At 40.8% G+C, this 22341-nt stretch overlaps 1 protein-coding gene across 1 annotated transcript in view; it reads right to left on the bottom strand.

Annotated features, from left to right (window-relative positions):
• Positions 1–397: 397 nt before the first annotated feature.
• The window catches only part of LOC306992019 (up-regulator of cell proliferation-like), a 34181-nt gene continuing 12237 nt past the window's right edge, over positions 398–22341 (bottom strand). The window contains exons 2-3 of the mRNA XM_079600433.1: positions 7962–8031; positions 398–5663 (exon numbers count right to left, since the gene is read on the bottom strand). Of these exons, the coding sequence (XP_079456559.1) occupies positions 1039–5663; positions 7962–8031 (4695 nt within the window). The 3' untranslated portion in view covers positions 398–1038. The remainder of the gene's footprint in view (positions 5664–7961; positions 8032–22341) is intronic.

The raw sequence follows: 22341 nt of genomic DNA on the forward strand, positions 1-22341 counted from the left end.
GTTTAAATATTTTGCATTTTTTGCTGAATGTATTGTTTGTCACTATGTCTGCCACTTAAATTAAAATAAAGTGTTGACTTGACAGTTTTGACTCTAAAAAGTGCCAAAACGAAAAAACTTTGGTGTTAATATTGCAGGACATTTTAGATATCTTTAAACATCTAAATCATTTAGATTTTAGGAAACTATCCCACATAAATTGTAAAAGGAATAACAACTACTGGAGATGTTGGAGGCTACATACAGAATACATAATTCCCTGTGAGTCCATTAGATGGCCTAATAAATGACCCAAATGTGTATAAAAGTTTGTTATGTCGCCTTATAATATTGATTAATAGATTTAGATATAATGGTGGTGACTGTTCAATTGTAGATGCAAGACAGAGAATAAATTCTGATGCAGGTAATATTTATTCAGGTTACACTGATTTCATGTGATTGGCAAATGCTTGAATTGTTAATTAAACTGATCCAGATGTCAGCAGTGTGACCTCACTAATACAGACATGCCTGTATATGTCTCAATACAGTCACAGAACAACCGCTCTTAACAGAGATATATTCACAACACAAATCAAAATCAAAATCAAAATCAAATTCACAATCACAAACAAACATAGCTCAGGAAAACACCTCGCAGTTTAGTACACGATTAATAATCAAAGAGTACGATTTGAAGCTCAATTTTTCTTTCAAACATTTGAAAGAAAATTTCTTCTAAAATGAGATAACAAAACAAAATAATTCAAGAGTATACCACAACTTTTTAATTCAAGTTTAGCTTAGTAAGCTTAGCTTAATTATTTTTCATGGTTTCGTATTACATGGCAAGAGCAAGTGCAAGCAACTTTTTGTAAAATGGCACTCATGCATTAGTCAGGATATGCTATGATTAATATTGAAACCAGCAGGGTTTTTTTTTTTCTTCTTCATTTGTTGTCATAGTTAATATTCAAGGATACTTGGATTTTAAGGTGTGAGTTTTAAGTTCTTACCATCCTACCAAACTATTTTAAACAGAGGTCAGAGAGGTAGTTAATTGATGTTTAGGCTTTTCTCTGCTTCTGCCTTTGTGATTTTCCCCCAGGGTATTTCTGCAGGCTTTGCATCGTACTCCTCCGCAAACTGCTCATTGTATTCTGCCATCACATATTTCCAGTATGCTGAGGCATCTATGCTGGGGTCTGGATCGATTCTCCAGTCTGGATAGATTTTGCTGTATTCTTTATATAGATGCCACTGACCATTGGTGTCTCCGCACTCAAAGGATGCGTTGCTTTGCACTAGTGATGAGCAGATGTCGGTCGTTAGTTTTTCAGAACCATTCCATTTGTAGCGACCAAGTCCTTCTGGTCTGTGCATTGAGACGAAGTGTTTAGTGTGAGCGTCTCCTCCAGCCTCACATGGTGCTTTACAGAATGGACACTGTTTCCCACAGCCATGCACTCGTTTGAACAGCACATCCTGTGGTTTGGTTTGAAGACTATCGATTTTAATTTGAAAAACTCTTGCTTGGAAACTTGCTCTCAGTGATTTATCCATGTCCTCCAGGGAACATTGAAGGCATTCAGTGAATTTTTTTGGATTTGCATTTTCATTGTTCAGTGTGCTGATTTTGTCCACTGCGTCCTTGGGAAAAACAAGCCTTTTGACAAGTTTATTACAAATGTTCTCAATAAATCCCTTGATGTCCTTTATCTTTGGGTCTCGCTCTGTCTCTTCAATGGCCTGTTTAATTTCACTGATGACTTCATTGACGAGGTTCTTCTCCAATGTGAACATTCTGTTCTCTGCTGAAAAGTGCTTCTTGATTTTGTCCAAAATAAAGGCTTTAACAAATGCTTCATATGACGAGATGAACTCCAAATAGGTTTTAAATTTAGATTCATCGAGAAGATTATTCAAGACTGAAATCTGAAATGTTGTCCTTGATCCGAAAATTACTGAGTTTTCACCAGTCACCATCTTGTCTGCCATTTTCATGCCCAAGTTCTCTGAAATATATCGTTCCAAGGCAGGTTTTAGGCAGCTTCTCATGAATTCATCAGCTTTCCTCTGACACTGGTCTCGTTCATGGTAAAGGTCAATGAAGTCAGAGCGGTATGTTGGTTTGAAGTTCTCCAAGGCTGTTCGTGGGTTGTTTTTCTTAATGAATTGATTGTGAATCTCTTGAAATTCTCTGCTTGCAAAGCCGCATATGTGCAGTTTAAGGGACAGCTCAAAATCTCCCTGTAGCTCAAGATCTTCATGAGCCTCAAGTTTCTCATCACTCATGTTAAGAATTTCCCTGATGTACGTGTCATCATAATCATCCTTACATTCCCTCTTTGCTTGAACAAATTCCCTACATTCCCTGATAAGGTTGTCTGACATCTCTTGAACTATCTTGATATTATTTTTATTCCACCACTTGGATAGACTTGTTTTGTCTTTGTAGGCAATAAACTTGTCATGGCCATGAGTGTTTAAATCTTTCACTTCGTCCAAGCATTGAGCCATTGAACTTCCTCTAGATTGAAGATCTATCCTCAAACGATGAAAAACTCTTGTCCTGATATCTTGTTGTTCGAGCGCTGTGTGTGCCAGTGTCCTGACAGTCTCCTGCCACATTTCTTCAAATGCTTTATCCAGCATGGAGTCTGACATGTCTGACTTGTTCTCACGACAGTCTTTCAGCAAGTTTAGCACTTTCTTCTCCATTGTGTCCATGTATGTCTTTTTGATTCCTTCCACTTTGATCATCCCATTTCGACGTGAAACCGCGGCATCCAGTTTGCTTGTGACAGAATTTGAAAGTTCCTTCTTCAAAGACGTGGCAGAGTTTATAAAGTCTTGTCGATAATTTTCCACTAGTTCAACATGACCTTCTCCTTGTTCAAAGTATGATTTGATCTTGTCATTAATTTCAGCTTGTCCTTTTGAAAGCTCAAATTCTGCTTCTTGCAGCAAATGATAACAAACATTTTCAATGTTGCACTTCTCAGAGTTTTCAAATTTTCCATGGTTTAAGATCTTGGTTTCAGCTTCTAACGCCCATGTGTGCATTTGCTTTCTCAGTGTCCAGTCCCATCCGTTGTACTCTGTGCACAGTTTCATGTATGCATCAGCCACCAGGCTATTTCTGAAACTAAAGATGAATTTCTCAAATTTCACAGCAGTCCACAAGTCTTTGGTCCATTTAAGAAATTCGTTGATGTTGTAGGACTCGTAACATCTGAAGATTTCCATTATATGCTTTTTGAGTGCATACACAGACTCGCTATAGCCAATACTCACTGGGGCCATTGGGGGGTTTCCATGCCACAATCCAGGGATGTAGAGGTCACCCGTCTCAGTGTCATAGTTCATCACATCTGTAAATTTGCTGAATTCCAGTTTATTCTCCATTTTGGCTGCAGCTTGTGTCATTTCATCCAGCTGTTCCAACAGATATTTACGGTCTCTCGTGTTTGAATTATGAGCTGAGACATCAGCAACATTCTGGTGTACAAACAAACACGTGTGTTTCTTTCCGATCTCCTTCATCCTGAGGAAGGCGTGAACAATGATCTGTAAAATGTCTTTCATCTCTGTTGAATTCTCCATGGAAATGTTGACAATTGTTACATCACTCAGTCCAACAACAAGAGTTGCCAACTCATTGTCATGTTCATGGCTGTTGTCCAGTTGTGCGAGCTCAGGGGATTTCAGTCCTTCAGTGTCAATTATCACTATATAATCACAATTGAGTTCTGCTTGGCGATCATCTGCTACTTTAATAAGCTGCATAAAGGCTCCCCTGGTGCACCTTCCACTGCTTACAGCAAACTGAACTCCAAACATGGTGTTCAACAGCGTTGACTTTCCTGAACTCTGGACGCCCAAAACTGTGACTACCATAATCTTGTTTTTGGACTCCACCAGTGTATTTAATTCAGAAAACACACTAGAAAGCCATTTTTCAGGGATATTTGAAGACTCTCCATCCACTAGTTCAAGTGAAAATCCATCCAATAGTAGTTCAGCACAGAGTCTAGGTAAGTGCTCCAGCTGTTTTCGGTAAGGTGTATCTTCTGGAAGCGAGACTGAAGCCTCGTAAACCTGGCTCATCTCTCGAATGAAGTGCTCCACTCCTAAAGAACTGTTTGAAATCTTTTTATCAAGCTCAGCAATTTCTGCCTTGTTTCCACCACCATCTTGACATTTCTGTTTGTATTGTTCTCTGAGTTGAGGCAGTACTTTATGTGATTGATTCTCTAGAGCGATTCTCAACCATTTTAAGAAGTAGGCCCTTTCTGGTGTTGATATTGCACTGATGAAGCAGCTCATAGTAACAGATATGTCTTTGCTACGTTGCTCTTCTCTGAGTTTATCTTTCTGCATCTGAAGGTCCTTTTTGTACTTTTCAATATCCTTATCCCCTACTTTCTTCAGTCGGCATTCCTCCTTCTCTAACTTGGCCAGTTTCATCAAGATCTCTCCTTGCAAGGGCAGCTCGTCCTTCTTGAACTGCACTATATCCACTATTTTTGATGTGAGTTCATCTGCACTTTTTTTTGCACTCTGACATTCTTCACCATCCTCGTCCACCACGATTCCCAGATCTTGTGCAATCTCAACTAAACGAACAACTGAGGTTTTGTGATTGTTATTATTAATTGCGTCTTGCAACTTGCTCTGAATTTTGTCAACAAAGTCTGTATCATTTTGTCTGGCTTTAAAGATGAAATTGCTTCTCTCCAGGTTGAGCTTGTTGACTGTATCTTTTATGCTGTTGTTGTTGGAGTCCCCCACAAAAAATAGTGGAGGTGTAGGTTTCTGACTGGCCACTGAAATGAACTTTGCATATAAAAACTGTGATTCAAAGAACACAAACACAGCAGTTGAAGCCTCACAAAGAAAAGAGAACTGTGTTTCAAAGTCCCGGATGTCACCTCTCAAGTTTGCAATCGCTATCGGCTCAGGAAAGACGTCAATGTTCTTGTTTCCACAAGGAAGATACCAGGCCATCTCAACCAAGCCATTTGATATTTTCTTGTTGATGTTTCCACAATCCATGTTGAAGTGCACAAAGGTATCGGTGTATTGCTGTGGATTGCTGAGCAGTTTATTCAGAATTTCTGATTTGGAAATGTTGCACCTGCCAAGTCTCACAAAAGACACTAACGGTAGGTCTGAGAGAACAATCCTTTCTTCCACAAATCCACTTGGATCTGACAGGGAGTGTGGTCTGTATTTTTTCACAATATCTCTCATTGCCCAAAGCATAAGAGTGATCTTATTGTTATCACTGTTTGGAAGCAGCAGAGGAACCGCAAACTGACACATGGACATTTTCATGATCATTTCCTGCTGAAGAAAACTGTCAGAACAAAGAAACACGGCAGTCAAAACGTCTAAAGGGTTTACTGACTGAGGACAGTCTGATTCAGCACTATCCTGATCATCATCATCCCACTCGTTCCTCTTCTGAAGGGGCAAAAGATTCAACTTAACACTCCTCGCTGTCCTTTGTAGCAACATCAGTCTCTTCAAGAACAGCCATGGCAGATCTGAAAGGGACTGGACAGGCACATCGGTCACACTGTTCTTGTTGATCTGCAGCACTGTGTGTAGAGTGAGTTTCTTGCCATAACACTCTGCCAAACCCAAATTTTCCAGGAGTCTCTTCATGATCTTCCCTGTAAATTAGAAGAAAATGAGTTACATTTGAAAATATCTTATTTTGTGTTCATCAGAAGAAAGAAACTCATACAGGTTTGGAACAACTTGAGGGTGAGTAGATGGCAGAATTTTCAGCCCTTGGTGGACTACAGACAAATCACCAAATCAAACCGAGAGCAGGCAGCACATAATAAGAGTATATAGCCTATGGGAATATGGGATAGCCTGCATGGTCAAAATAAATCATTTAACTATTGAATTAAACAGCTTGTATTCAAATTAGAAAACATAGGCAAATCAAAAGAAATGGGTTAATTGAATATAGAATAAAGATATAAATGAAATAAACAGTGCTTTAGAAATGTTATTTTTAAGTAATCAAATGAAAGACTTCACTGTATGAACATGGATCCTTATTAAAGGGGCCATAACATGCCTCATTTAAATGGGTTTCTTGAGGTTCACATAATGTTGGTACAGGTTTGCACATAAATCAGTTATATAAAATTCGTATTTTCTGCCCTAATTTTGATCTTCTGTCTGAAACGCTCTGTATTACATCCGAGTGTCATTTAAGACCACCATAGTTATGACTGGTTAACTGTAACAACAGCAGATGTAGATTAACCCAGGAGCGGCAGTTTATTACAGAACTGGAGCACAAATGACGCGAGTATCACAAGAAAGGCAAGTTGCAGGTAAGCAAGTGGGCATGCAGAACACACAGGCTGTGCCCCAATTCAAAGGCGGCGAAGGTCAGACTGGGATGTTCTTGTTTAAGTTTGTCCTCTCACGGGACAGGCCCAGAGGGCAAGCCTGTCTGGATGAGGGTGGTCAATTTCCGCGTTCGCTTGGGACAAGAGGTACATGCGTAATGGCAGAGGAATAATCTCTGTGAGCCATGGCCATGGACCTGGACCCGCGTTATTAGACAAAGGGGAGGAAATGTGTAGAGTGGCCCGGAGACATGTGCAATGTTGTACCCATGCTCCTTCTCTGAATTGTGAGAGACAATTCATTAAGGAGAGAATGAACTCTCATGAAAGACGTGAGCACATTGTAATTGAATTCAGCTCCAGGCCCAGAAATATAAATATAACCCAACCCATGCAGAGAGAGGCCATATCCTTAACTTCAAGACCCACGAGACTGGCTTTGAGGTAGTGTTCATTTCGTCTCAGTCCTGTCTCAAATGTACACATTTTCATATTTAGTCAACGGTGTCCTATTGTTTAGTAAAGTTTTAGTCAACTAAATGTCTGAGGATTTTAGTCTAGTTTTAGTTAATGAAAACTAAGCCACATTTTAATCATGTTGCATAATGGTTAAATTGATATTCCTGATTATTTTTGTCAAAATTATAATAAAAATGTATTTTTACATTTCATTAGAATTATTACAGTTTCACCTATAAGCACAAATCAAGAGAACTTCAACACATATGAATGATTATTCCCTAATCTAATTTCCTTATTTATTATACATTTATTAAATCAGTGGTTTTCAATCCTCTCTGCACATTTTGTATGTCTCTCTTAACTGACACACTCTGCGCAGTTTATGGAGCCGTGTAATGATGATCTGAATCAGGTGTGTGTTCATACAAAATGTCTGAAAGGGTGGGTCCCCAGGAGGACCAGGATTGAAAACCACTAATCCAGGGCTCTCAGGTGTCACGCATTGAGTGTGACAGTCACTCATTTCAGTCTTTTGTCACACACTCCCACCACACATTGTATTTCTCACGCGGAAAAACTATTTATAATATATTTAATATGCCACAGCGCCCAAAATTTATCTGGCCGCGCCGCTCTCACTATGGAACCGGCAGGAAACAAGCGTGTCGCCGCGTCTCCCCTGGAGTTCTTAGTTGAGCCTGCCACTTAGCCAATCAAAAAAAGAGAAAGGGGCTACACAATAGCCAATCAGAAAATAGCACTATTGTATCTGGGTAAGATTTAATGTAACAACCAATGGGGGGGAAAGCATATCCTGGAATTGTTCACGTGATCTTCCGAAAGTTTCGTTCACCCACAGAGGAAAACACTGGATCTCCTCATCTCCTGTTTTAATGTTACAACAAATTCACAACTTGTTTAACACAAACAATGACAACTTGACATGCTGTTAGAGAATGTTTCCCAGATAATTACCATCAGTTTTTCATTAGTTACTGTTACTTAGTTAGCCAACAGTTTTACAGCCTGACAACACCTGCTCAGAACAAGTAGTCTAGGCCTAGTGATCTAAACAAAGATTGTAGAACAACAACAAAAAAATAGACTGATAGACAGAAAGATAATACCAGTACTTACTCTGCACAGGGAATGCTTCTCTGAGGTCTGGAGGTGGCAGCACTTTTCCCTTTGATTTTCTATGCAATATCTATGTAAACAAGAGCATGTTGTCATAATTTTGTCTTTTAGAATAAAAGAAAAGGCTATACTTTAATTATTACAGACAATTATCAAAGTATAAGAACATATGTAGCATAATGTAATAACTGCAAATTGTAATTCCTTACAGTACATTTAAAAAAAAATCTGGTAACACTTTACAATAAGGGTGCACTAATAAGCATTAATTCATGCTTAACTAATGCACAGATAATACTGAATTAATGTATTACTAATGATTATCTAAGCTATTCATTAATGATTGCCTCATTAGCAACTAATGAAGAGTCTGTCTGGTTAATATATTAGTTCATATATGAATTGTTATTCATTAAATGTGTAAGTGTGTATTAATTCCATAATACCTTATTTTATTAACTAATAGTGTTCATTAATTTGTTAATTACCACAATGAGCCAAAGCCTTATATTTCAACTTCCAGATAATGCAGGTAAACTAATATGCATTAATACATTATTAATTACAGCATTAGTAGTGTGTTGATTACTACAATGTTTTTGGAAACCAGTGTTTAATAAACAGCTTTTATAAACTCTAGTGATGGTAATTAATGATTAATTATTCATTAGCTAACAATCATTATGTTGTGACTTTACTTGTTGAGGCACATCATTATTAACTCATCATCTAGTAATTGTAGTAATTGACACACTACTAATGCTGTAATTAATAATGTATTAATGCATATTAGGCTCATTGTGGTAATTAAATTAATGAACACTATTGGTTAATAAAATAAGTGATTATGGAATTAATTCACAATTACATATTTAATTAATAACAATTCATATATGAACTAATATATTAACCAGACAGACTCTTCATTAGTTGCTAATGAGGCAATCATTAATGAATAGCTTAGATAATCATTAGTAATACATTCATTCAGTATTATCTGTGCATTAGTGAAGCATGAATTAATGCTTATTAGTGCACCCTTATTGTAAAGTGTTACCAAAAATCTAAATCAAATCTTTCACTACCTGCAAAATGTAACATTCAAATTTCAAGCAATTATTAGTATTATTATTATTATTATATTTTAATTAAAGCATTGGTATTCCTTTACAGTACAAGTCTTAAACTGCCAACAAAATCCACCAGACTATAGTACTATTAATATTACTACTACTTATTTGTATACATACTGACTGTTAAATGACTATCAATATAGCAATGAGGTGTGTGTGTGTGATCACGTTATCTGCTTGAGCATCACAGAGCGCAAGTTAAGCAAACATTTCTTCACTAAGTATAAGTTACAGCAAAACAAAGCCTGAATGTAGTCAACGTACAGTACATCAGAGGGCGTGTTAAAAATAGTTATTAAATCATCAATCATGCACAGGGGTTATAAAAAAAAGTCCACACACCCCTGCTAAAACGGTTTGGTTTTGTGATGTAAAAAAATTAATCTGGATTTCGATTTTTAACTATGTAGGCATACTGTAGACTGTAAGGGAATACTAATATTTGTTTATGTTTTAAAAGCTAGGGGTAGAGTGGGGGAATATGCCCCACTGGGGTAAAACCTGTTTTTCCCAAACCCCAATCCCCCACCTGTTTTCCCATAATAACCACTAGAGGGAGTCAAGATACATTTTTACCGTTGCTATTGCACTATGTTGACAACGGGGATATACAAATCTCCATGGAGAAGCTGACACCAGCGCATGCACCATAGTAGGGCATAGTTTCTCTATCATAATTGGCCTACTACAATAACATATTTCTGTCTCTCAAATCATTTGTTTTACACTTAATGCAGTATAACTAGGTAGTAAAATCAAAATATTTGTACAAAACATGAAAAAATTACCTCAAGTGAGTATTAGCTATCTAGCTTGCTAGCAGTTAACGTTAGTTCATTGATGTATGGTGGTTAGGTGACCCAATGATGAAACAGTGGCTTTTAATGAATTTATTGAATATATTTCACTACATAAATATAGCCTACTAATTTATGAGATTTATATTTATTCAGGGTTTTGTGGGTTTATTTATTTATAATAAATATTTATTTATTTACATGTATACATATAAATGTTAAAAATGAGGGACATTCCTGAAATAAATATCAATATACATGCTACGAACCCTTGTGACAAAGTCAACAAAGAGTAACATTGAGGTTGTGATCAAAAGGGCATTGTGATTAGGGGTGGCAAGAGACAAAACTTTACGAATAAATGTGAAAGAAAGATAATTTATTATACAGAAATGAAACAATTATCCAAAACGATGAATAATAGCAATAGTGATAATAATAATAATAGTGAAAATAGGCAATGAAAAGTAAACAACTCTACAGATCAAAAGATATTAGATAAATAAATAACCAGAGAGGTAAAAGGGGACTTAGTTCGTGAAGCCAAAGAAATAAAAAGAACAAAACAAAACACAATCTAACTTGTTGTTAAACCTCTAATCTAACTAGTAAACAAAAGAAAAGAAAAGACAACAAATCTTCAGCGCCAGGCGCCCTAACTAAAGTACTCTAACTAACAAACAAAACATACAGGAGGTGGCATTCACCTTCTTACCTGGGGTGTGTATACATCGAGTTACCTACGTGTTTGTAGTATGTAAGTCACGTGACATGTAACTGTCCTCTTTCCACTTCTCAAAAGCTTCTCAAAACACTTATCAGAAGCTTCTTAAAACACTTCTCAGAAGCTTCTTAAAACACTTCTCAGAAGCTTCTCAAAACACTTCTCAGAAGCTTCTTAAAACACTTCTCAGAAGCTTCTTAAAACACTTCTCAGAAGCTTCTCAAAACACTTCTCAGAAGCTTCTCAAAACACTTCTCAGAAGCTTCTCAAAACACTTCTCAGAAGCTTCTCAAAACACTTCTCAGAAGCTTCTCAAAACACTTCTCAGAAGGGAAAAACTGAACGTAAAGGGAAAGTGTCATACTAATATTCAAAAACGAGATGGCAACAGAAAAAGAATAACAGGCGAGCAAAACAACACCAAAGCAGAGCGGCAGAAAACAAGTTGCCTCGTCGCGTTCTTTCAGCGTCCCTTTAACCGCTGGCGGGAAGCTTGATTGGCTGCGGGGGAGGTAACGTCACACAATGGTAGCGAATGATAGCCCTCCAGCAGACTCGAGGTGGAGCGAACCTGAGAATGTGTCAGAGAAAGAGAGAGAGGGAGAGAGAGAGAGACACACAGGCACGCACCACCACGCGGGGACGTAACAATACATGTTGATACATTACTTGCTTTTTACTTTTAGAGATTATGAAGCAAACTGGTTGATAAGAAAGGGGCGTTTTTACCCCGCTGCTGGGGCACATGATTTGTGACGTAACGCCGACCAAGAGAATACAGCATAGACTGTAAAAAAATCTTATATACTGTCTATGAAAAAAAATATACAGGCAGGAGCCATCTTTGGAAAACAGTCTCGATCAGTCGTTCGTGGCTCGACTAGTCGAGACTGTTTTCCAAAGATGGCTCCTGCCTGTATACGTGTAATGTAGGCTACTGTCTTTATAAAGTATATTCTTATTAAACTGTCTGTACACTGTAATGGAAATTTTACATTTAGATGTGTTTTTACTTTTAGATGGGTACAACTTTTATTAATGTTGAAGATGTATTGTTTACTCATAAGAATTTAAAGGAATATAATCATATAAGCAAAAGCACATTATTAAAGATATATAACCAAGCTTTTAGAAATGTATAAGTTAGGACAAACTTGCAGGAACGAAATGTTCTCTGGGTCATGTGAAATGTGACAATATGTGTGTGCGCAGTTTCGATCAGCAGTTAAGATCTGCGGCTAAAAACCGGAAACTTTTGCTGACAAGACATGACATTGTTCTGTCTAGATAGAAATACAGTTGGACATGAGATCATGAGCTAAGACGTCTGGGTTTAAGGTAACAAAGGATTTTACACAGGATGTGTTAAGAGTATATAACCTTGGCGAAACGGACTAGCCTTGGCCTTCTCATATCAGACGCTGTCTGTGTGGGAACGCCTTATTTCATGCATGAAATAAAATACTTTGTTTAATCTTTTGAGAATCGACTTTGTCTCCTTCATCCAGGTTTTAATATCTATAATTTCCACAACAAATGGCGACGAGGATGGGGTTGCAAAACCGATGATCGTCGTGAGGGGAACAGTTGACTGGCCACCCCGAGAGAACACTCTACGGCTCAAAATCCTCAATGTTAAGGAAAGAGAATTGTTCAACTCCTCACGGCGACCTAGATGGACGCAATCCCAAGATTAAAGAACTCATAGACAGTGAGACTCACAAGACAGTGAGAGGACTTTTTTTTAACGTATAAAACAAAGACAATTTTTTTTTTTGTATTTGAGTATTCAACATTTTTCCCCAAAAAAGTCACGTTTGAGATAAGCCTGATAGTAATTTCTCAAACACCAGACATAAGGACTTGTCTGGGAAAGACCCATGTTGACGAATATAGGCAAGAAAGACGCAAGGGTGCGTTAAAAGAGTTTTTTTAAAAGAAAAAAACCGGTACATAAATATAAATTAACAAAATTTATACGTAAACCAAATTTAATAAAGTTGAACAAACATAATTGGATACTAAAAAGGAAAAAAATAAGGAAAAAGAGGGAAAATAAAAGAAAAATGGGTAATGAAAATTCAAAAAGGAAAGATGAAGAACATGTTGATTTCTCGAAAGGTTCATACAAAGCGCAATATGGGGTTTAATGGGGGTTTAAGTGTGTCACATTTGACTCAAACTAAAAACAAATTGGTCGACTCACGTTGTCAAGAAGAAAGACAAGACACAGAGAAAAGCATTATGCAATCTTAAAAATTACTGCTCTGACATTGTTTCTTCTTCTCCCTATTATGGCGTTTTTTGTTGTTGTTGTTTGTTTTTGGTTTGTGAGAATAAGAGAGGAGGACGGGACATATCCGGCTCATCTTCCACCTCCTCGCAATCCTAACCAGATTCCAGCCGCCGCAGAAGGACGGGGTCACGCAGTTCCTAACGCACCACACGAACAACCACAACCGCTCTGCAGCCCTCCAGAAAATGAAAGTAAAGACTTTGTTCTTGGATGGATTGGACAGTGACATTTCAAAAGCAATTCAAAAGAGCTGTGTCGGATGGCAACTGGCCTCCACAGCAGAAATGAGACGACACGAAAGACATCATGAAAGCGTAGCGAAAAATCAACGCAGCCAAGCAAGACAAAGACCTCATGTTGGCCCTGGTGACAATGCAAGGTGTGTATATGGGCAACAACAACTCCAACCATCACCAACAGAACCAGAGAGGCAATGGCAGAGGAACAGGCAGAGGACGTGGACGTGGAAAAGGACATTGGCGTGATGAATGCCCACTGGGCAGCGGTGGGGATCAGGCGGATTGAAAGGAGGAGGAGGGGGTGAGCGACGGGTTCCTGTCTCTCCAACTGATGAGTATCATTTGCCTTTATTTTCTGATTCTGCTCTATGCAATGAAGACTTGCTTGCTAGGGTTTTCAATAAGGCTCATTTATCTTTACCTTTATTAGAAATTACTGTTAATGACGTACGATTACTGTTTCTTCTTGACACGGGAGCTTCCAATTTTGTAATTAAAGCCACAGGTTTTGAAAAACCAGTTCCACTATCTGGGAAGACGACTTCTTCTGGAAGTGCAACTGGTCATGTGGTCATAGAACCATATTCTAAAAACACTTGAGTGTTCAATTTAAGGGGAAAAAAATAAAATAAAAAAATGAGTATTGTATTTTAAATTACTAAGTCATGTCCAGTGAATTTAATGCGAAGGGATTTACTTTGTAAGTTGGGTGTTTTTGTTCACTGTGATGATCAGGGCTTGACTGCTGACATGAGAATGATGCATGAAATTGAAAGCACAGAGGAAACTCCTCTGTTTGTGTATGAATGGCAAATTTCTAACACATGTCTGACCACAAAGGCTCAAGACAGAGTGTTGCCATCTTCTGAATTTATGAGAGACTCAGATTTAAATTGCACTTCGCATGTCAGCACTGATCCTGATGATGACTACGCGCAGCGATGTTTAATGTTGACAGAAAATGTGACGACTGTGTATTGGATTGACAAATGGTGTGTTTTGAATGTGAAATTGACTGACAGACAGACAGTGTTTTGTGACATGGAAAATGCACAGCCTCATATATCACTGGCCAAACCAGTGAAGGCTGAATGGCGTGACGCGGGTCCCTTCATGGCCAGGTGCCATGAACTGACCGTCTGGGTCATGATAGATCAAAACGACTGATCTGCCAAAGTGAAGGTACCAAACAGCCATGTCATGAAACACTGAGAGGTCTGAGAGCAGTCCCAGTTAGATGAGGAAGTGAAACTAAACAGACTGAGTTTAACACAACTCCCTGTCATACCAGACGGGTTGGAGAGAGTTTTCAAAATGTTTATGGGCTATTGATAAATATGATGTAGGTCTGATTGCAGATTGTGAGCCGATTCAAATAAAGCCTAAATCTGACTATAGGCAAAAGAAAATACAGTATCCATTGAAAAAGGAAACAGGGCAGCAGATTTAGCAGCGAAGGCTACAGCTCGACTTCCTGTTCAGATAACTACAGCAATACGGCTGAATGAGGAACTAGGTGACGTTTAATTTGACTGACGTCTATCAAAATGTATCAGACATAATAGAACACATGAAAATGGCCGTAGCCACTCCAGATTAAATGTCATCTTCACTAGATAATTAGTTCTTGGGCCTGCAGGGGTGGACGAAATAGTTAATAAGTACCATTATGCCAATCGGATGTTTGATTTTGATGATTCCATGTTTAATGAATTGTATTTCTAGAATCACGGCTAAGGCAGTGACTGCCACAATGGTGAGAATGAGTCCAGGGGAATAGAGCACCAGAGGACGAAGTTAATGTTTCAGTGGCTGAGGATGATGAGGATTATGAGAACGAGAGCGAACATGAGTTTGACTAGAAAATGAAGTAACAATGGGAAAAATTTACCTGTTGTAAAGTACTATGATTATGGAGAAGTAAATGTCAAATTGTGTGTATGTTCTTTGAATGAACATGGGGTGGATTGTAATGGAAATTTTAAATTTAGATGTGTTCTTTTACTTTTATATGGGTACAACTTTTATTAACGTTGAAGATGTATTGTTTACTCATAAGAATTTAAAGGAATATAATCATATAGCAAAAAGCACATTATTAAAGATATATAACCAAGCTTTTAGAAATGTATAAGTTAGGACAAACTTGCAGGAACGAAAAGTTGTCTGGGTCATGTGAAATGTGACAATATGTGTGTGCGCAGTTTCGATCAGCAGTTAAGATCTGCAGCTAGATAGAAATAATGTTGGACATGAGATCATGAGCTAAGACGTCTGGGTTTAAGGTAACAAAGGATTTTTTACAGGATGTGTTAAAGGATAATTCCGGTATTTAACACCTTGAGTCTATATTGTAGTTTGTTTTGGATGAACAAGACTGGTGGACAACATTTTTTTGACAATGGTTCCTCTCTCGAGTTTTTGACTATAATAGAATTGGCCATGGACCCATTTAACATTGGAGTCAATGGGCATGTCCGAAAATGTCATTAAAACAGCCAATAATGTTTGTTTACAAAACTGTTAAACTCACCGAGTGGTTAGTGGTGTTCGTTGAGGATTATAAACAATATATCGTCGCAATATATGATTCCAATCCGTTTATTTTGCTATAGTGGAATTATTTTTTCAGACACTTCACAACTGTGTAACTTCCGCTCAATATTTGAATCTGAAGCGTTAGCACACTCCCGACCACTTGATGGCGATAACCGATGTTTATGTCTCGCGGGACACTCACGGTCACAGTCGAGTTCAACTTCATATTACAAGTAACAATTAATGAAGGTTTTGTTTGTTTATTTCGCTTACTCTCCCGGAGCACAGTTGCTCTGCTCGCTAGCCTTATGAGAAACGGAAGCGAGCAAAAAGACTACATCGACCAAATGTAAACAGCCCCCTTTCCGTTTCCGGTAGCGCATTTATATTAACGAGCACTCAGTCCTTCAACAGAATTAAATGGGATTTTACAAAATGACGAATAAAACACGACATAAACTGTATTTCGCAACACTTTTTGTTTCTGGAACATCAACTATTATCACTAATCACTCTGTGAGTTGCACAGTTTTGAAAACTAATGTTAAAGGTTGTTTTAATGACATTTTCGGACATGCCCATTGACTCCAATGTTAAATGGGTCTATGGCCAATTCTATTATAGTCAAAAACTCGAGAGAGGAACCATTGTCAAAAAAATGTTGTCCACCACTCTTGTTCATCCAAAACAAACTACAATATAGACTCAAGGTGTTAAATACCCGAATTATACTTTAAAGGTGCCATGTGTAATGTCTGGCAAAAAAAAAAAGATATAAAGTGACCAGACGTCCAAAATCAAAATATGTGATGTATGATATAAGGTATTTTATAAATCACACACTATAAATATGATAAAGAAGCAGAAACAGATAGTTGCAGTAAAGTAAGATATTTTAATAAGTTGAAGAAACAATAATGATTTGTGACACACACACACACTCGATTTGCGCATCGCCGTCATGTGTGTATTACAGGTAACGTTATTACATTGCTTCCTGATATCACGTGCGCAAACACAAATAACCTATATTTATATATATGTATATACTACAGGGCCGTTGAATGCTTGTATCTGATAACCGTGAAGCTCTTGTAATTATTACTTTACCCCACCTCTCCATGTCGAATGCAGTAAACAGCGCACGTGAACCGATCATCTCTACTATAGTAAAAAAAAACACGAACACTGTTGAAAGATACAGTAGGCTACAAATGACCTGTTCGCGCCACAAATTGTTCTCCGTCCTTAGCGACCGAGTCATTGAATGTGAAACAGCGGCTGCTGTCGTCAGCGAGCAGCAATATTCAGACAACGAGGGCGCGCGCGCCGCGCTGATACCTCCGTTTCAGTTTCTCGAACCCGCGCAGTGCGGTGGTCAGAACACGGAGACCATTCTGCCCCTATAGCTATCCGTGCGAAAGCATGGGAAGCGATCCCGGGCGTGTCAGAATGGGTGCTGAACGTTGTAAAACAGGGCTATGCGCTGCAGTTCGCTCGCCGTCCCCCGCGCTATCATCCTTCAGCCATCCTTCCACTCTCTTCCCTGAATTTGAAATGAAGTAGTGGGGTGTACTTTCCACACGATTGACATCAGGTTCAAGTACGCCCACAAGCCGTGCGAGTTATTCGTGTATTGCAGATTGGCTAGTGGTTATGTTGCCCGCATACCGCCTCCCATGGCCGAAACTGGTATTACGACACCTGTCGGGCCGTGGCTAGTAATGCTAATGCTAATTAAGGTTGATATCTCCGCAGCACTATAACTTCACATTTTTTGAATGACATCATTGCCCTTATTTCTTCTCATTCTTTTGATGCATGTAGCTAATTTTTTGGATATTTTTACCTCAATTTTTACACATGGCACCTTTAAGGGTATATAAACTTGGCGAAAGGGACTAGCCTTGGACTTCTCATGTCAGGTGCTCTCTGCGTGAGAATGCCATGGGCCTTCTCATATCAGACTGTAGTGGCAGTTTTTAATCTTTTATTTCTTATTTTGTTTTCTCAATGATTTAACATATGAATGACGTGTTCTGTATTTGGAATTCTCCTGTTGTAGCTGTATGTGTGACACTGAGAGGACTCCGGGCTAGGGAGGGGTTGAGGCCACCATGGGGGGTCCTCAGTTCCTGCCCCCTGGGGTGGGTGTTTAAAGAATGCTTTTGATGAGAACATTATAAGACTCCAGAGAAACAGCTATCTGGGTCTCACTCTGCTCTGCAAACTGGTCTGTAAGGGTGGGGGTTTCACCTCACCCTGCAGCTGGCCTGTGTGGCTAGACTGGGAACTATTCTGCAGAATAAATGTATATTTTCTTTTAAATACAATTTGAATATTGACGTCTCTCTTTTGCCTGGGAATGCTGCGTTTGTTAAATATTGTTTTGCCACAACACAGACGCTGTCTGTGTGGGAACGTCTTATTTCATGCATGAAATAAAATACTTTGTTTAATCTTTTGATAATCGACTTTGTCTCCTTCATCCAGGTTTTAATATCTATAATTTCCACAACAACACTTACAAAGTTCTCAATGCTTCGGTTTACATGTAGGGACCCTCATTATGCTACCGTGTTAGTGTGAGGCTATTTTGAGCCTTGTTAGTGGTATTAACTAGCGATTTACTTTTACTTATATTCAATGCCCCATATACTAGCGTTATAAACTAATCTGTTTTTAGAGATAAAACTCTTTACATTAGATTATCATGAAAACAAATCTCACAGAACCTTCGACTCGGTAACCATGTTAATTACCCCTAGGTTAATTTTTCGCCGGAATAGTCCTTTGGGGGGTGTTTTCCCCCAATCTACCCCTACTACAATTGTGAAAATATGCCATATGTTTTTGGTGAGTTTATAATACATTTCTCATAATGTAAAAATTATCATTACATTATGAGCTCAAGATTTTATTACGTTTTGATAAAAGCCCCTAAAGGGACGTGGTGTTGTGAGCTCGGACAGACACTTCCTATGTCCCGCTCTGGCAGTGTTTCAGAGCTTCGTAGGCTACATTAATGGAGCGTTTCATACTTAATGGAGTGTTTGAACTTGGACTCAAGGAGTTCAGTGAAGTTGGCAATATATTTCACAGATACGAACTTCCCGGATCAATAACTCGTGAGCTAAACATTGTTAAAACACAAAACTTATTTACAATCACAGTAACGTAGACAACGAGCTATTAGGGGTGTAACGATATTCAAACCGAACCGAAAAACAGCGATTCACAACCTACGGTTGGAACCGCGAAACTCTCATTTCGAACCGAAAGCGCCCCGCCCCTCCTGCCCCGGCCCAACTCTCACTTCACCTTATGTCACAAAACTATTTTTTCTGACATTTGATTAAATAGTAATTAGTAGCCTACACTAACAACTAATGAAAGCTGTATTTTTTACTAAATATTATTTACTATGTACTAACATTTGTCTTCTAAGTGCATGTCATGTGACTTTTAGTGATCGATCACGCTGGCAGTTTAGACAGTGCCACACAGTGACAGACTAATTTTTGTGGCGGTCCGCCACAGAATCAACACCAGCCGTACACATAGGCCTATTGCGTTTTTTGACGGCCGCCAAAGCGAATTTTTATCCCGCCAAAGCCTTATTTGATTGGTGAGTAATGTAGTAGTAGATGACAGACTGCTGCGGCGCTTGTGACAGTCTAGTCTGATAGGCAGAACTAAGCCAATGAAGCGTCAGCTCCAACCTTATCAAAATTTGCATATCCCAACAAAATGAACGTGAAGGCTGCACTGATCAGGGCAGGCACAACAACAATACGCATTCAAGCATGCGAGTTAACACAGAGTCGACAGCGTTTGCGGTGACAACTGCATCAACCTAATAGCAAAAAACACAGAGTTAGCAGCTAATGGTAACTACTGCATAGTTGGTTATCTACAGTTTCATAATACATGAGTAAACTCAACTCACCGAAAGCACTTGGGACGCTACGGACGGTACATCCAGCTTGTAAAACCTGGCGAATGTGTTCTGAGAAGACCAGCCAGCAGCAAGACATAAATCCTGAATAGACATACCTTTAGACCAGGCCCATTAGGAGGCAATCGCCCTCGTAGAATGAGCTCTGATGTTAAGGGGACAGTCCTTCCCCTGGCATTCATAAGCCAATGCAATAGCGTCCACAATCCAGTGAGAAAGTCTCTGTTTTGAAACAGCACGTCCCTTAGTACATCCACCAAAGCACACGAATAGCTGGTCCGACTGGCGAAAGGCAGCCGAACGATTCAAGTACATCCGCAGAGCCCTGACAGGGCACACAGCGGTCTGAGCGTCAGTGTCATTCGAGGCTGACGGCTCAGCAGATAAGGTGGGCAGGGAAACAACTTGTGCTCTGAACGGAGTATTGAGTGACTTCGGAACATAGCCAGGTCTCGGCCGGAGAGTGACGCTGCAGTCGCCCGGTCCGAAACAGATGCAATCGTCGTTCACCGAGAACGCGTGTAAGTCACCAAGACAGCAGGTCCTTCCTGATGGGGATTCGCCATGGGGGAGCCACGATTAACTCTCTCAGGTCCGCGAACCAGGGTTGATTCGGCCAGTTCGGGGCCACGAGGATCACTGACGCTCTCTCCTCTCTGATTTTGCACAACACCATAGGCAGAATCTTCACCGGAGGAAACGCGTAAAGCCTGGCTTCCGGCCAACGCGATGTCAGAGCATCTCCCAACAGTGGGGAGTGAGATAGCGAGAAGAACGTCTGACAGTGCGTGTTCTCGCTTGTGGAAAACAGGTCCACGTCCGCCCTCCCGAATCAATCCCAAATCATTTGGGCTGATCCAGGGTGAAGCCTCCACTCCCCTTGAGAAATCCCGTTCCTCGACAGCATATCCGCTCCACGGTTTAGGAGACCGGGGTTGTGTGCCGCTCTTATGGAGAGAAGGTGACTGTCCGCCCACAACAGGAGACTCGCTGCCTGTTTGAACAGGGCTCTGGAGCGCACGCCGCCCTGGCGATTTATGTACGAGACCACAGACGTCTTGTCAGTTCGAATCAGTACATGTTGCTGCTCTAATTTTGACCGAAATGCTTCCAGGGCTAAGGACACCGCCTCCAATTCCAGACGGTTTATGTGCCACTCTCTCTGTGACTCCGACCACAGGCCTGAGGCAGGCACGCCCAAGCATACTGCTCCCCAGCCCGAGGTTGACGCGTCCGTCGAGACCACGGTGCGCTGTGTCACTATACCCAAAGGAACTCCTGGGCTGAACATGTCAGGGTTGCTCCACGGTGTCAGAGTGCTAACGCAGCTGTGAGTGACCGTAATGCGCTTGTGGCCTGAGGACCACGCCCTCGGCGGAACTCGAGTTTTCAGCCAAAACTGCAGCGGCCGCATATGCAGCAGGCCCAGATGGCACACTGAAGAAGCCATCAGTCCCAGAAGCCTCTGAAACTCCCTCAGTGAGACAGACCTGCCCGGTCTGAAACGGCGCAAGGTTGATGAGATTGTCTCTATGCACTCTTGAGAGAGGTGGGCTCGCATCGCCACCGAGTCCAAACCTACTCCTAGATAGGTTATAGTCCGATTCAGAATAAACACGCTCTTCTGCATATTCACACGCAGTCCCAGCGTATCCAGGTGGCGAAGCAGTGTTTCCACATGACTGATTAGCACATCTCTTGAGTGGGCCAAAATCAGCCAATCGTCCAGATAATTCAGGATGCGCATCCCGCTCGATCTGAGGGGGGAAAGCGCTGCGTCCACACACTTTAAAAATGTTCGGGGAGCCAGGGCTAGTCCGAGGAGCCGAAGAAGAGCGGGACCTCGCAGGTGACTGGAGTGAGCGACGGGGCATCACGTGGCTCATCGCTTTGGCGCGCTTCTGCGTCTCAGAAAAACGCTCCGTGACTGACTCCACGGCGTCACCAAAGAGGCCGGAGGGAGTGACTGGAGCGTTCAGGAGCGTCTTGCGGTCTGAGTCCTTCAGGTCAGCTAGGGTTAGCCATAGGTGCCTGTTGAGGACGACCATGAATCCCATGGAGCGGCCGATGGCCTGTGCGGAGCGCTTGGTGACCATCAGTGCGAGGTCCGTTGCCGCGCGCAGATCCCTGATGACGTCAGGGTCCACTGCGCCGTCGTCCAAGGATTGGAGCAGCTTTGCCTGGAACACCTGCAGGATTGCCATGGCGTGAAGAGCTGAAGCTGCCTCCCCCGCAGATGCATAGGCCTTGTCTGCCTGGTGGGCTCTGAACCTGCACGGCTTGGAGGGCAGGCTGCGGTCCGAACCCAGCGCAGACGAAGACGGGCACAGGTGCGGGGGCAACGGTCTCCTCGACGGGAGGCATGCGCACATACCCGTGGGCTTCCGCCCTGTCCACGTGCGCGAACATGGCCTGCGTGTTAGAGTGGGTGCACGCCGATTGGGGCGCAGCCCACGACTTCACCACGTGCTCATGGACGTCCGGGAAGAACGGGGTACTTCTCCTCGATGCAGTCTGACGACGGCTCGACTGGAGGAACCACGAGAGCGCTCCACGTGAGGTCCAGCTCCGTGATGGCCTTACCGAGGACCCTGACGAGCTCCTCCTGGAGGTCTGCAGGGCCCTCTTGGTCAGGGCGTTCTGATTGAGACGACCATTCCTGTTCCGACGCCGAGAGCGACATGGAGTCGTCTTC

The sequence above is a fragment of the Phoxinus phoxinus genome (genome assembly GCF_949152265.1).
Source record: "Phoxinus phoxinus genome assembly, chromosome: 23".
Taxonomy (NCBI): domain Eukaryota; kingdom Metazoa; phylum Chordata; class Actinopteri; order Cypriniformes; family Leuciscidae; genus Phoxinus; species Phoxinus phoxinus.